At 41.3% G+C, this 13715-nt stretch overlaps 1 protein-coding gene across 2 annotated transcripts; it reads right to left on the reverse strand.

The window, feature by feature from the left end:
• Positions 1-3772: 3772 nt before the first annotated feature.
• Positions 3773-6445, reverse strand: LOC131015710 (uncharacterized). 2 transcript variants are annotated; one of them, XR_009098675.1, is made up of 3 exons: positions 6287-6445; positions 4136-5273; positions 3773-4031 (listed from the first exon to the last, which is right to left on the reverse strand). XR_009098675.1 is itself a non-coding variant. In XM_057944131.1 (3 exons), the coding sequence occupies exons 1-3, from the start codon at positions 4862-4864 to the stop codon at positions 4000-4002; spliced, it is 243 nt and encodes an 80-aa protein (XP_057800114.1). In that variant the 5' UTR covers positions 4865-6279; the 3' UTR covers positions 3773-3999. The 2 variants fall into 2 exon arrangements, 1 of the variants encoding a protein (XP_057800114.1); XM_057944131.1 differs by lacking the exon at positions 6287-6445 and having other exon boundaries at positions 4136-4286; positions 4805-6279.
• Between the last annotated feature and the right edge of the window lie 7270 nt (positions 6446-13715).

A 13715-nucleotide genomic window follows, 5' to 3' on the forward strand; every position in this document is an offset into this window, starting at 1 on the left:
AAGATGGGCCTCAAATAAATTAATTTATCTATGGTCAGCTCAGACCATAATTAATTTATAAATATCAGTTCATTCCACTAGAGAACCAATATTGACTTACCCCTTTATTACCGGTGATGAGTCGGGGCTTGTATTTAGACTTATTAAATCCTCGTATTTAAAATATCCGACATCCATTAATTAATTAGAGCTCTGACAGCCTAAATTAATTAATCTCTTTGTAATCCTTAAGCAGTACCACTCAAACCTTATTATTGCGCCTGAACTTAATCAACCTGCAGGGTTTAGCGCAATAAACATTATTGAGCTCCTTAAGGGGATGTCATTATCCTATACGGATACGAGTACCAATACAGATAATCAGATATCATATATTAACCGCTATCACCCAAGATACAGAATACTCAGGTTACTATATAACTCTCGCTCATAGTAAGTCAAAGTGATAGACGAATCAACATATATATCTGACATCTTATTAGTATTAAGATCTTATAAGTCACCGAGATCTCTAATTCTTCACTTAAGTCAGATAGAAGAATATATCTCACTGTGGTCCTATCAATACGTATTACGTACCAGTATAGATAAGTAGTCAAGACAAACTACTTCCATCTATACCGCAACCTAAACCAATAACTTGTCCTAGAGTTATTTCGGTTGTGATCATATTATATCTCTTAAGGTTAATCCAATTATATGGTCTTCTGTGATCTACAACACACCATATAATCTACTTATATAGAGATAAAGAACATACATATGCAATCATGAACCCAATCAGATAGGAGATTAAATAGTGAAAACAGGAATCATTGTATACAAGCATAAAACGTTCTTGCTTTCAGTATACAAATCCAACAATCTCCCACTTATACTAAAGCAAAACTTTTAGTATACAATGTGTCTAAATACTAGCTATTACAACATCCACTTCACTCTTTACTTCTTCTCCCACTTATACTGAAAGTTTTTCTCTAAGTGGGTGGCATCAACCGCAGCCCCATCCCTCGAGCATGCTTCTCGTAGGCCTTTTGCGGTAAGCTCTTCGTGAAAGGATCAGCTAAGTTCTCCAAAGTATCAATTTTCTCAACTAGCACATCTCCTCTGCTTACGATTTCTCGTATAATGTGGTACTTTCTCTCTATGTGTTTGGTCGCCTTGTGGCTCCTGGGTTCCTTAGAATTTGCCACTGCACCCGAGTTATCACAATAAATTATGATACTCTTAGGCAAATTAGGTACTACTCCTAGATCCAAGAGGTAGTTCCGGAACCATACAGCCTCTTTAGCAGCTTCGGAAGCAGCTACATACTCGGCTTCCATGGTAGAGTCTGCAATGCATTTCTGCTTTGCACTCCGCCATGATACGGCTCCACCTCCCAAGGTAAACACATATCCAGAGGTAGATCTCTTCTCATCCCGGTCAGCCTGGAAATCCGAATCGGTGTAACCCAAAGGAGATAGACTGTCTGACTGGTAAACTAGCCTATAATCTCGAGTCCTCTTCCGGTACTTGAGAATATGCTTTACCGCAGTCCAGTGTCCTGGTCCAGGGTTCAACTGATATCTTGCAACCATGCCAACGACATAGCAAATATCAGGTCTCGTGCAAAGCATTACATACATGAGGCTACCTACGGCGGAAGCATAGGGTATCTTCCTCATCTCCTCAACCTCACTAGGCGTCTTAGGACACATGTCCTTAGACAGAGGAATGCCATGTCTAAAAGGTAGCAAGCCTTTCTTGGCATTTTGCATGCTAAAACGAGCAATCACAGTATCAATGTAGGTCGCTTGAGATAAGCTCAACATCCTGTTCTGGCGATCACGGACAACCTTGATCCCTAGGATATACGCTGCATCTCCTAAGTCCTTCATTTGAAAATGTTCGGATAACCACTTCTTTATGTCCGATAATAGCTCAACATTGTTGCCAATGAGGAGGATATCATCTACATAAAGTGCAAGGAAAACCACGTCGCCATCGGCATCCAAACGGTACACGCAACTTTCGTTTTCACAGCGAGTAAATCCATAGGATTTAATCACCTCGTCAAAACGCTTGTTCCATGACCTCAAAGCTTGCTTAAGTCCATAAATGGACTTCTTCAACTTCCAAACAAGATGCTCTCCGCCCTTCTTCACAAACCCTTCGGGTTGCTGCATATAGATGTCCCTTCCTTCTTCAAGGAAACCGTTTAGAAAAGCGGTTTTGACATCAATTTGCCAAATCTCAAGGTTCATGTGGGCTGCTATGGCAAGGAGTATTCGGATAGACTTAAGCATGGCAACCGGCGAAAAAGTTTCATCATAATCTATACCTTGTTTCTGGGTATAGCCTTTCGCCACCAGTCTAGCTTTAAAAGCTGCGACTTCGCCATCCGAATCTCGCTTTCTCTTGTATACCCACCTACTACCTATAGCTTCGAAGCCATCAAGTAGTTCAGTTTTCTCGTATACATCCATAGCAGTCATGGATTCTATTTCAGAAACCATGGCGTCGTACCAAGAATCCGCATCCAGATCTTTCATCGCTTGTCTATAGTTATCAGGGTCGACATCCTTTTGTTCATCAACAGGAAGAAGATCCGAAGATTCTCCCAAGAACATAAATCGATTGGGTTGAACAACAACTCTCCCACTACGACGAAGCGGTGGTGGTACAGCCGTGAAAATGGTTTGTGCAGTATCCTGTGGTGCATTCACTTGCACACTTGGCTGGGGTGATGGAATCGCCCGTCCATTGCCTTCGATTTCTTGAAGAACAATCTCGGACTTAGACTTGTGCTTATCTATATAATCCTGTTCCAAGAATCGTGCGTTGGTGCTAACAACCACTTTCTGATCCTTAGGATTATAAAAATAACCACCTCTCGTTCCTTTAGGATATCCTACAAACAGCATTAACTCGCATCTAGGCTCCAATTTCTTCGCTTCCTTGTCTAGCACGTATGCAGGACAACCCCATATCTTTATATGGTTCAAGCTGGGCTGACGCCCTGACCATAATTCAATAGGAGTTTTAGGAACCGATTTGGACGGTACCTGATTCAGCAAATAAACCGCTGTTTCCAAGGCATATCCCCAAAACGAAATAGGCAATGATGCATAGCTCATCATAGATCGTACCATTTCCATAAGAGTTCTGTTTCTTCTCTCCGCTACACCGTTCTGTTGGGGAGTACCCGGTGCAGTCAATTGGGATGTAATCCCTGAATCTAACAAGTATTGCAAGAACTCGTTCCCGAGGTATTCGCCACCGCGATCAGACCGCAATGACTTGATAGATTTACCCAATCTCTTCTCCACATCCGCCTTGAATTCTTTGAATTTCTCAAAGCATTCAGACTTGCGTTGAAGTAGGTAAATATACTCATATCTTGAGTAATCGTCAATGAAAGTGACGAAATACTCATACCCTCCACGAGCCTTTGTGGACATCGGTCCACACAAGTCAGAGTGAACCAATTCTAACACATGTGAGGCCCTATTCCCCTTGGCCTTGAAAGGCCTTGCCGTCATCTTTCCTTCTATACAGGATTCGCAGGTTCTAAATGGAACAGCTTGAAAGTCTTTCAAGACTCCATTTGAAACGAGCCTTTGGATCCTATTTAGATTGATGTGGCCTAACCTTAGGTGCCATGCATGTGTATATTGTTCATGAGAAAAAAGTTTCCTCTTATTCGGATTAGGACAGATTTGTGATGTAGATGCAACATGGACAGAATTTTTAATTGGACATGTAATAGTATAGGGAGAGTTGTTCAAAATTCCAGAACAAATAGTCATGTTATTTTTCATGATAGAAACGCCTCTATCAAAAGTAACAGAATATCCATCCAAAAACAATTTTGAAACAGAAATTATGTTCCGCCGAAAATCCGGCACGTATAAAATATCTCTCAAAACTAAAATGTCATCACCAAAACATAAAGATAAATCTCCAATAGCAACAGCTGCGACCTTCGACGCATTGCCCATGGAGATGGTGATCTCATCACTTTCCAGCTCCCTTGTCGGCTTGAAGCCCTGCAAGGTGTAACAAACATGATCAGTTGCCCCCGTATCCACTACCCATGAATGAGTAGAAAACGAAGCTAAACATGTCTCAGTTACTAAAACTTGTGACGTACCTTGTCCCTTTGCCTTGAGCATCGGACAATCTTTCTTCCAATGCCCAGTCTTGCCGCACTTGAAGCACTTTCCCTTTCCCGTCGGCTTCTTCACACCGCCGCTAGGGACGTTCACTTTTGTAACGCCCCCATCCCTTGCGAATAGGAGATGCTACCAAAAATATTCATTTATTTCATTTCTCTAATATTAATTTAAGTATAGGCTATAAAGAAAAATAGAAAAAAAAGAATTTCCTTTTTGATTATATAGTAATCTAATAAATATTACTATATGTGTAATAGAAAAATTATCAAAATTTTATTTCTCTTTTCCAATATAAAAAAATATGTAACGGAAGCTAATAAACTACAATAATATTCCTGCCAATACACTATATATATATTTTAAAGGCAACGGAAGCTGTAAGTTATATAAACAACATTCAATAATAACTTTATCTAAGCATCATATTTATATATATAAAAAGGTGGAGTACAAGCAAAACCATCAAGTTTAATATTATAATTAACGTGTTCGAGGCACAGCTCGTAACTACACATACGGTAAACAAAATATATATAATCGGTCACAGCCGTCATCAAAATTCATGATCATAAACCAATATATATAAAGTCTCGACCCACCAAAATTAGAAGAGATTAAGTTGGTTAGTAGCAAGATATATTTACCAAAAACAGCAACATATAATACTTCATCATATAATAGAACGGGAGAATGTGGAGCTCCATGTCTGCCGTCTTGCCGTCAACTCCTTAACCTGAAAAGAATCATAAATAATAGGGTATGAGTGTGCAAGCACACTCAGTGGGGTAAACACTGCAAGCAGTTATAACCAATTGTGTAATGAATCATAACATGTTGAACTCTTATAATTTTTCACTTAGCTGACATCTTGTGAGACTAGTCTCGGTCCCTTGTGGACCTGACCCCTTGTGGGCCGTTCAGCTCTTTGATCCCTTGTGGATCCGACCCCTTGTGGGTCCCATTAGTTCATATGAATGACGCACAACACAACAATGATTATAACCATGTAACAACTACGCTTACAGATAAAAGTAAACCCCACCTTAAGTGATTGAATTCAAACCTCTTCAAGCTTGCTTCGGTTGTCCTCCTCGAGCCTTGGATGCGCCGCTCCTAGCACTTGAAACACTTTAAACTTAGTTTCATTACAAGCACTTATTCTTGAATAAGCTCTCATTTCTTTAAACAATATTTTTAATCTCTCTTGAATATATTCTTGATAATTCTACAATACACTTGAAGCCGAAGACCATATTTGAACATTTTATGAATCTACAAATTATAAATTCATAGTTTCAATTACTAGTATAAATTATACTAATCTAACTTCATTATAATCATATCATTTAATTATATAATATACTAAGTTTAGATCACCATAATCCTTATAATTTATTTCAATTCTTGGCTAATAATATTAAAAGCAAATGTCTTGATTATCTATTTATGTGTTCAAGGTGAAACAATCATCAAAAATCTAATTCAAATTCCCAAATAAAAATTAAAATAAGCATAACATATTAAAACTCATATTCGACACATATGGAGCTACATCTCGACGTCTATTCTGGCCAATTCGACCTTAGATCTCAAGAAGAAAACCTATGATTAGAACGTCTACGACATGAGCTACAAAACCCCTAAACTTATTCTCCCTCACGGCATCGATTTGACGCCGGAAGGTCGACTCAAACTCGCGCGGAAACCTTCGCGCACAGACCCGACACCCTGACTTGATTGGCTCATAACTCCCTCGTCCGGTGTCGGATTGACGATCCGAAGGTACCGTTGGAAAGCCAACGACGATAGCTTTCCAATGGTACCTATATTGATGGGGTTTGATGACAGAAAACAGATGAAAAACGGATCGCAAGATACGACCCTGCTGCTGTCAAAAACAGGGGAAAATAAAAAACACAGCAACAGACATGCCGGCAGCCACCACGCCGCCGGAACTACTGTTCCGGTAATCCCTCCTCCTCACTCACACACAACAGACTCCATCCCACCAATATCTATTCAAGACCTTTAGCCATCGATTAAGAAGAACAAGAATGGAAGAGAAGTGCAAAACCCTTTCAAATTCAACAAGCAAAATCGAAGAAACAAGAATTAGGAGAAATTACCTTGATGGCTGCAGTAAATCGATGAGTGGTGAAGATGGAGAGAAGAGAAAAGACGCAGGGGAGAGAAGATAGGGAAATTACCAAACCATAAGCATATCCTTATATATATACATGGATTATCTATTAAAAAATCTAACTTATACAATAAAAATCTAACACTTTATAAATATTTTAATGCTATTTGCTAATAAAATCTTAGATATTTATTATTAAATCAATTCTAGAATATTCCATTTATTTATACTTTTACTATAAACAATTTACATATTAATATCTAACATATTCTAGAGTTTTCTTGTATTTTATTTTATTAATCTTATTCTTTAAGATTTATTTATAAGTAAATTTTAATTTTGCTAGGGCGGATCCTTGCTCTAAGTCGGACAACCTGTAAAACATTTAAAAATCAAATCCGTTAGTTTTAATGAAGTCATAAAATAATTAATTTACGCATAAACATCTCTAATATATTGTAATTAAATTATAAATAAATTAAAAAGGTTCGGGGTATTACAACTTTGGCTTTGCCACTCCCACTAGCTTCGTTGTCATTCTTGCCCTTTGGACCTTGCCACTTCTTTTTCCCGCCTTTCGACGAAGAAGTAGATCCCTTGGCAGTGACAAGAACCTCTTTCCCTTTTCGCGTGCCCATGACTCCCTCTACCGCAACTAGTGCATTCAACAACTCATTAAGAGTATAGTTGACCTTGCTCATAACGACATTGAGTCGGAAGTTCTCATAAGATTTGGGGAGAGTGTTGAGGATGATATCGACTTTGGCTTCGCCTTCGATACCCCCTCCTAGCAGATCAAGCCTGTCAAACAAATTTATCATATGCATGACATGATCGTGCACAGAACTGCCCTCGCTCATACCACATGCTAAGATTTCTCTCATTATGTTAAAGCGGGCAGATCTTTCGGACTCCCCATAAACCTCAGAGAGGTTCAACATGATCGTCGCTGCATCATCCATGCCCTGATGCTGGATTTGCAGAGTTTGCGACATAGTCATCATAATATAGCACTTGGCCATATTATTCGACTTGTGCCACTTCCTATGCGCCTCGCATTCCGCATCAGTCGACTGATCAGTTAAGGCCGCGGGACGTGGAGTGGTAAGCACAAAACTGTGCTCGTCAGCGTCAAGAATGTACATTATGTGGCGTTTCCATTCGGTATAGTTAGGACCAGTGAAAGGATTGCTAGCTAGAATGTTAATAATCGGAGACATAGACATATCTGAAAGTAAACAATTTAAACATGTAAGAACATGAACGCATATAGTTCGTAACAATAATATTGTAACCTTTTGATAAAAATAATATTAGTGAAACCTCCAACCGCTCAAAGAGTTCCATGTGCAAGCCACGAAGGGTGGACGTTTACACACAAACTCCTCAACCAGACTATTTACTTAGTCATTTAATTTCCATCCATGTCAATTTTACCTTTTGACAAAAGAAATTAATAGTTGGCACCTTAACTAGACCATATCATATTCAAGAAGGGACTCCGTTGGGGAGTTGTACATTGTACTTGAAACGATATCTAAGCAATGACCACATTTTAACCTTGAAAATTAAATTCTTGAAATTGGCATACTCACTCGGACCATGCCGCTTTCTATTTAATTTTCTTGGTTATCTTATTTAATTCCATTCTCCAAAGTTCTTGTGAAAATTATACAAGTAAGCCACGATGGGTGGACGTTTACTGCATAACTCCCACTATTTTAATGGTTTAAATATTTTTTATAGAAACCTCTTCTGACAAACTTATGAAAAGCAAAAATGAAGTAAGCCACGATGGGTGGACGTTTACTCACATCGCTAATCACTTTGTCTAGAGACCGCATGTGGAGGTCTAAAATAATTTTAATTGCTTAAAATTATCAAAAACTGCTTAGTCTTTTTAACTCAAAAGGTTTGTTCATGCTCAAGCACATAATCCTAATCATGCTTTTCTAGAACGCAACATGTAAAACATGCTCGCAGAATTCTAAAACATGCTTAAGAAAATGATAAACCTACTATCATGCTTGTCTAAGCGCAGTTAATAAAGCATATTAACAAGCAGAGACGAACAAAAGCAAGTTAAGAGCATAAGGGATAAACACCATGGCATGCAAAGAACACAATAAAAGAATTAAAATTCTTCGTGACCCATTCGTGGAATCCCAACATCTATTCTATTTTTAAAAAAAAAAAAAATAAATAAAAACAAGCCCAAAAACTAAAACTCGGCCCAAACACATAGGCCCGTCTTTGGAAAAACTAGGGTTTGGGCCCCCTAGGGTTTGGAATTCGCAGCTAGGGTTTGGAAACCCAAGTTGCCGCCGCATCCCTTGCACAGCCACCCTCCGCTGCACAGCAGCACACCCGGCGCTGCAGCAGCTCACCGGTAGCAGCCCTAGGCGGCAGCCCCCTGTGCGAGCAGCAGCTGCCCGGCGCGGCCTCCAGCGCACAGCAGCACAGCTCGTCCAGCAGCCTCCAGCAGCTCCAGCGCACGGCGATAGCAGCGGCAGCAGCTCCAGCAGGCAGCAACAGCAGCGGCAGCGCGCCGCCCGCCGAGCGCGCAGAGCGCGCAGGCGCGGCCCCGGGCGCGCACCGCCCCTGCCGGCTGCTTTCCCGTCGCTCGCCCAGCCCCAGCCCGCCTCGCCTCGCCTCCAGCGCACGTCCTGAACCGAGAACAGCAGTGGTCGCGCGGCGCCGGCCTGGGCACGATGCGCACGGCGTGCTTGCACCCGCGCGCGCGCTGCCCCTCGGCGCTCACAGCCCCTCGTACCCGATTCCGTACGTTTCCTCCTTACACCGTTCATCATCATTAATTCATCGTCGTGTTCGTCTCGTTCTTCAGTTTTACAGATTACAAAGGAAAAACAAATACAATTTGAAATCCTAATCTAACCACGGATTTTCTCATGGTGAAAAACGATTACAACGTCAAACGACGTATTCCACGAATCAACAGACCACGAAGAACAACAGCAGTAAAAACAACGCACATTATTAATCGTACATAAATTAATAATAGAGCCAAAAAATTAATCCTGGGCTCTGATACCAATTGAAGGAATATTAAATTGAATTAACGTTCCACTTTGCCCGATGATCGTTTCTTGGTTATTATTAATTTATCATACAACGATTAATCCTAACATGCTCCTATGAATTTAACAGCTGCACATAGGTGTTAGGAATTACTTACTTGTAAATTGGATGCACAGGTGGTTGATGATCATGTCGAGTAACTCCAGTTCTGATCTTCTCGACTGTATCCCGCTCAAGTCTCACCGTTGGATGGACAACGAACTGTGAGAAATCCCAAGGCAGAAAGCTCCCACGTTTCCTGCGCCTCCTCTCAGTTCTCAAACCCTAATAATTATCAGTGTGTCTTTCCTGAGAGCTGACAGCTGTATTTTTATAATACAGAATAGGGGGAGGCGCCAGTTTTAGGGTGTGGGGCGTTTTTTGGCTCTATCTGGGCTGGGAGACTTTGGGCCAGTACAGGGACCAGATACAAGGAATAAAGATGGGCCTCAAATAAATTAATTTATCTATGGTCAGCCCAGACCATAATTAATTTATAAATATCAGTTCATTCCACTAGAGAACCAATATTGACTTACCCCTTTATTACCGGTGATGAGTCGGGGCTTGTATTTAGACTTATTAAATCCTCGTATTTAAAATATCCGACATCCATTAATTAATTAGAGCTCTGACAGCCTAAATTAATTAATCTCTTTGTAATCCTTAAGCAGTACCACTCAAACCTTATTATTGCGCCTGAACTTAATCAACCTGCAGGGTTTAGCGCAATAAACATTATTGAGCTTCTTAAGGGGATGTCATTATCCTATACGGATACGAGTACCAATACAGATAATCAGATATCATATATTAACCGCTATCACCCAACTCAAGTTACTATATAACTCTCGCTCATAGTAAGTCAAAGTGATAGACGAATCAACATATATATCTGACATCTTATTAGTATTAAGATCTTATAAGTCACCGAGATCTCTAATTCTTCACTTAAGTCAGATAGAAGAATATATCTCACTTTGGTCCTATCAATACGTATTACGTACCAGTATAGATAAGTAGTCAAGACAAACTACTTCCATCTATACCGCAACCTAAACCAATAACTTGTCCTAGAGTTATTTCGGTTGTGATCATATTATATCTCTTAAGGTTAATCCAATTATATGGTCTTCTGTGATCTACAACACACCATATAATCTACTTATATGGAGATAAAGAACATACATATGCAATCATGAACCCAATCAGATAGGAGATTAAATAGTGAAAACAGGAATCATTGTATACAAGCATAAAACGTTCTTGCTTTCAGTATACAAATCCAACAACCTCCAGCTCTGGCAGTCTTCTCCACTGGTTCTCCTTGCAAACTTTGCGTTATCTTAGATTCAGCCTGGGCCGTTAAGCTCTTGACAAAACACTCCTTTGAGGTAATCTGATTCCCAACCACTTCTCCAACCCGACCGCCTTCAAGCGGGAACATCATTTTCAGATGGTACATGGAAATCACAGCCTGGAAAGCATTCAGCGCTGGCCTCCCAATGATGATATTATAACTTGGTTTTGGAAAGTCCACCACCAAGAATTTAAGAATACGAGTTCGCGAAGCCCCTTCCCTTCCCCACGTCATTGGCAGCTCCAAAGATCCCAGCGGTAACATAGATTCTCCTGTAAAACCATACAATGGTTTGCCTGGCGGTTTCAGGGTGGCATCTAGGGCCATAACTGTCAAACAATCTTTGTAAATTACGTTCACGGCACTTCCCGAATCTACAAATATGTGGTGCACAGTGCAATTTGCCACATCTGCAGAGAAAACTAAAGCATCATCATGCGGGTGGACCAGCCCGACATGGTCTTCCGGCCCAAAGGAAATACTCGGCTCCCTCGCAGCGCTGCGGACAGTCATGACTTGATTAGGAAAAGTTCCAGCCCTGCACGAACGAATGTTTTACTTCCGCGCCCTGTTGGATATGGGCCCATTTTCTTCGCCGATAATTATGTGTACCTACCTCTTTTCCTCGCGGGGCGGAGAAGCAACCCTGCGATCATCCCCTGGGTTCCCTTACTCTCTCCCAGCTCTGGGATTATAATTATTATCCTGCAAATGCAAGGGTGGTGTCTGTTTCACAAATTGATCCAGCCTTCCCTATCTTACCAAAATTTCCAATTGGTGATGCAGGTGCCCACAGTACTCTGTAGAGTGTCTGTAATGATTATGGTACTAGCAGAGCAGACCATTCGGCCCAGGCTTAGGGGCCCCTGCAGCAAAGTCTTGCGGAGCACGAAACCATGGTTCATTCTTGATCAAATGAAAGATCTCTTCTTGAGGCTTGTTCAATGGGGTCTGATCAGTGAGTCGATTAACATTATGCTCTCCTTTAAATGTTTGCTCGTTGCGAGCAGGTTGGTATGTTGGCTGCGCTTCTTCTGTCAGCACTCAGGGTGGCAGTCCCCTGCATGGTGTTTTCCCTTGATAACGAGTGTCTGATGATTCAGTTCTATTTTCCACCTTCTTGGGCTTGTTACCACTATATTCTGTTTTTCGAGCAGCTCTGGCTTCTTCCAGCTGTATGTACCTTGGGAGTCGGGCTAGAATGTCATCAAAGTCACGCGGTTGTTTTACCTATAAATTATCAAAGAAAGCCCCAGGTCTTAAGCCACGTACAAAGGCATAACCCTTAATTTGAGATTCAGCTTTGGGCACTTCCAGAGATGCCTTGGTGAAATGAGCGGCAAACTCCTTTAGAGTCTCAGTATGTTCTTATTTTAAGTCCATCAATGACATAACAGTCTTTGCAGCACGCTTAGAGCTTGCAAACTGGCACATGAAGACATCATGTAGGTGTTCAAAAGAATGAATAGAATCCGGCTCCAGAGCTCGGAACCACTATTGAGCCATCCCAGTTAATGTAGTAGAAAAGATTCTACACTTAATCCCTTCCGTGTACTGATGTAAAGTAATCATGGTTTCAAATCTAGCCATGTGTACCTCTGGATCATCGGATCCATCGTATTCCATGTTAATGGGTTTATAGTGACAAGGCAACGGATCTGCCAAGATATACTCCAAAAATGGACTTGATCCCATCTTAGTGGTAGTCTCAGAATAATACTGGTGGCGACGACTTTCCCAGTTTTCCTCACCTGAGAAGCGCTGAATGGCATGCTTACGCTTACTTTCGCCACATCTGCTATTTTTCTCCCTCAGATGAACATGTCGATCTCGGTGACTCTCAGCCCTGGAATGGGTAGAGTCCTCATACCGTCCCCTCTTTCGTGAGACAGCCTTGCTTTTTTCTTTCTCTTTTTCCTCGATTACTTCCTCAAATTCTTAGAGGTGTCGCTGCATTGCTGAAACTCTCTCCTGTAGCTGGGCTGGATCTTCCAGTATTGTACCTTTCTCCCGACATTCTGTAACAGGTCTAGTCTGACTAGAGGTGTCCCCGACATCTTCGATACGATCCATGTCGCCAGGGAACAAATGTCCCTGCTGGCACGCATCCCTGGTTTTCTCTGCTCTTTTTGGGGAAACGACCACATTGTTCTTCACCAACGGTGGTGGATTTTCAGTTGGCAGTCCTCCTGGAATAGTCTGAGTGGGCAGTCTTGACGACCCTAACCCTGTAATTGTTGGTAGCCCCAAATTCAGTGGTGATGCAGATGTTCCCAACACCTGTCTCATGTAGGCGTAGCTCAGAAAAGATAACATCTGCTCAGTCATGGTGACATTAACCAGTCCCGTTCCCTGCGCAGTTGATCCCTGTTCAGCCGGCATTGTTTGCAGCGCTGTCAGTGTGGGCCCGAGGGGGCCAATAGGTGTAGAGTCCTCAACGCGTATTCCCTCGTTAGTTACGATAGCAGCTGTGGTAGGAGCAGGAGCCCTGCCCTCCCCGCGAAGTCCCCCATCAGATTTTTGATGATACTGGTGTCCTCCATGACTTGTAGTGGCAAAGTTAAAAATCCCAAAAATAATACAAAGTAAACTCTCCGGATAATAAGTGTTCTTCATTCACAGAGATAGTAGCTCATAATTCTCATGAAGAACTGCCATAAAAAGGCTAATTTCCACTCGATACGGAAGTCATGCAAGAAATTTTCCAAGAAATCCGATTGATCGAGCCGCAAATAAAACGACATAAAACCAAATCTTGTAAATTCCATAGATCTGTGAACAAGAAACTCCCGATACCACAGGCAACATGAATTTGAATGAAATTCAGCGCGAGAAAAGCATATAAACACGAAAAATCTGTAAAATCTAAAATGAGCTAAAATGCACGTAAAATCGGAAGAACCCAGATAAATACCCAACCACGGAACCGATCAAAACACAAGAAAACACCCACAAATAATCGTATACGCTCCTTAGA

The sequence above is a fragment of the Salvia miltiorrhiza genome, chromosome 3, assembly GCF_028751815.1.
Source record: "Salvia miltiorrhiza cultivar Shanhuang (shh) chromosome 3, IMPLAD_Smil_shh, whole genome shotgun sequence".
Lineage (NCBI taxonomy): Eukaryota > Viridiplantae > Streptophyta > Magnoliopsida > Lamiales > Lamiaceae > Salvia > Salvia miltiorrhiza.

Bases quoted from the DNA above. Each gene is read 5' to 3' on its own strand.
- LOC131015710 (XM_057944131.1), bottom strand. From the start codon at position 4,864: ATGGAGCTCCACATTCTCCCGTTCTATTATATGATGAAGTATTATATG. The intron at 4,287-4,804 runs GTAAATATATCT...TATTTTTGGTAG, and splicing joins ATTATATGTTGCTGTTTTTG to CATCTCCTATTCGCAAGGGA. The intron at 4,032-4,135 runs GTACGTCACAAG...TACACCTTGCAG, and splicing joins GCTCAAGGCAAAGGGACAAG to GGCTTCAAGCCGACAAGGGA.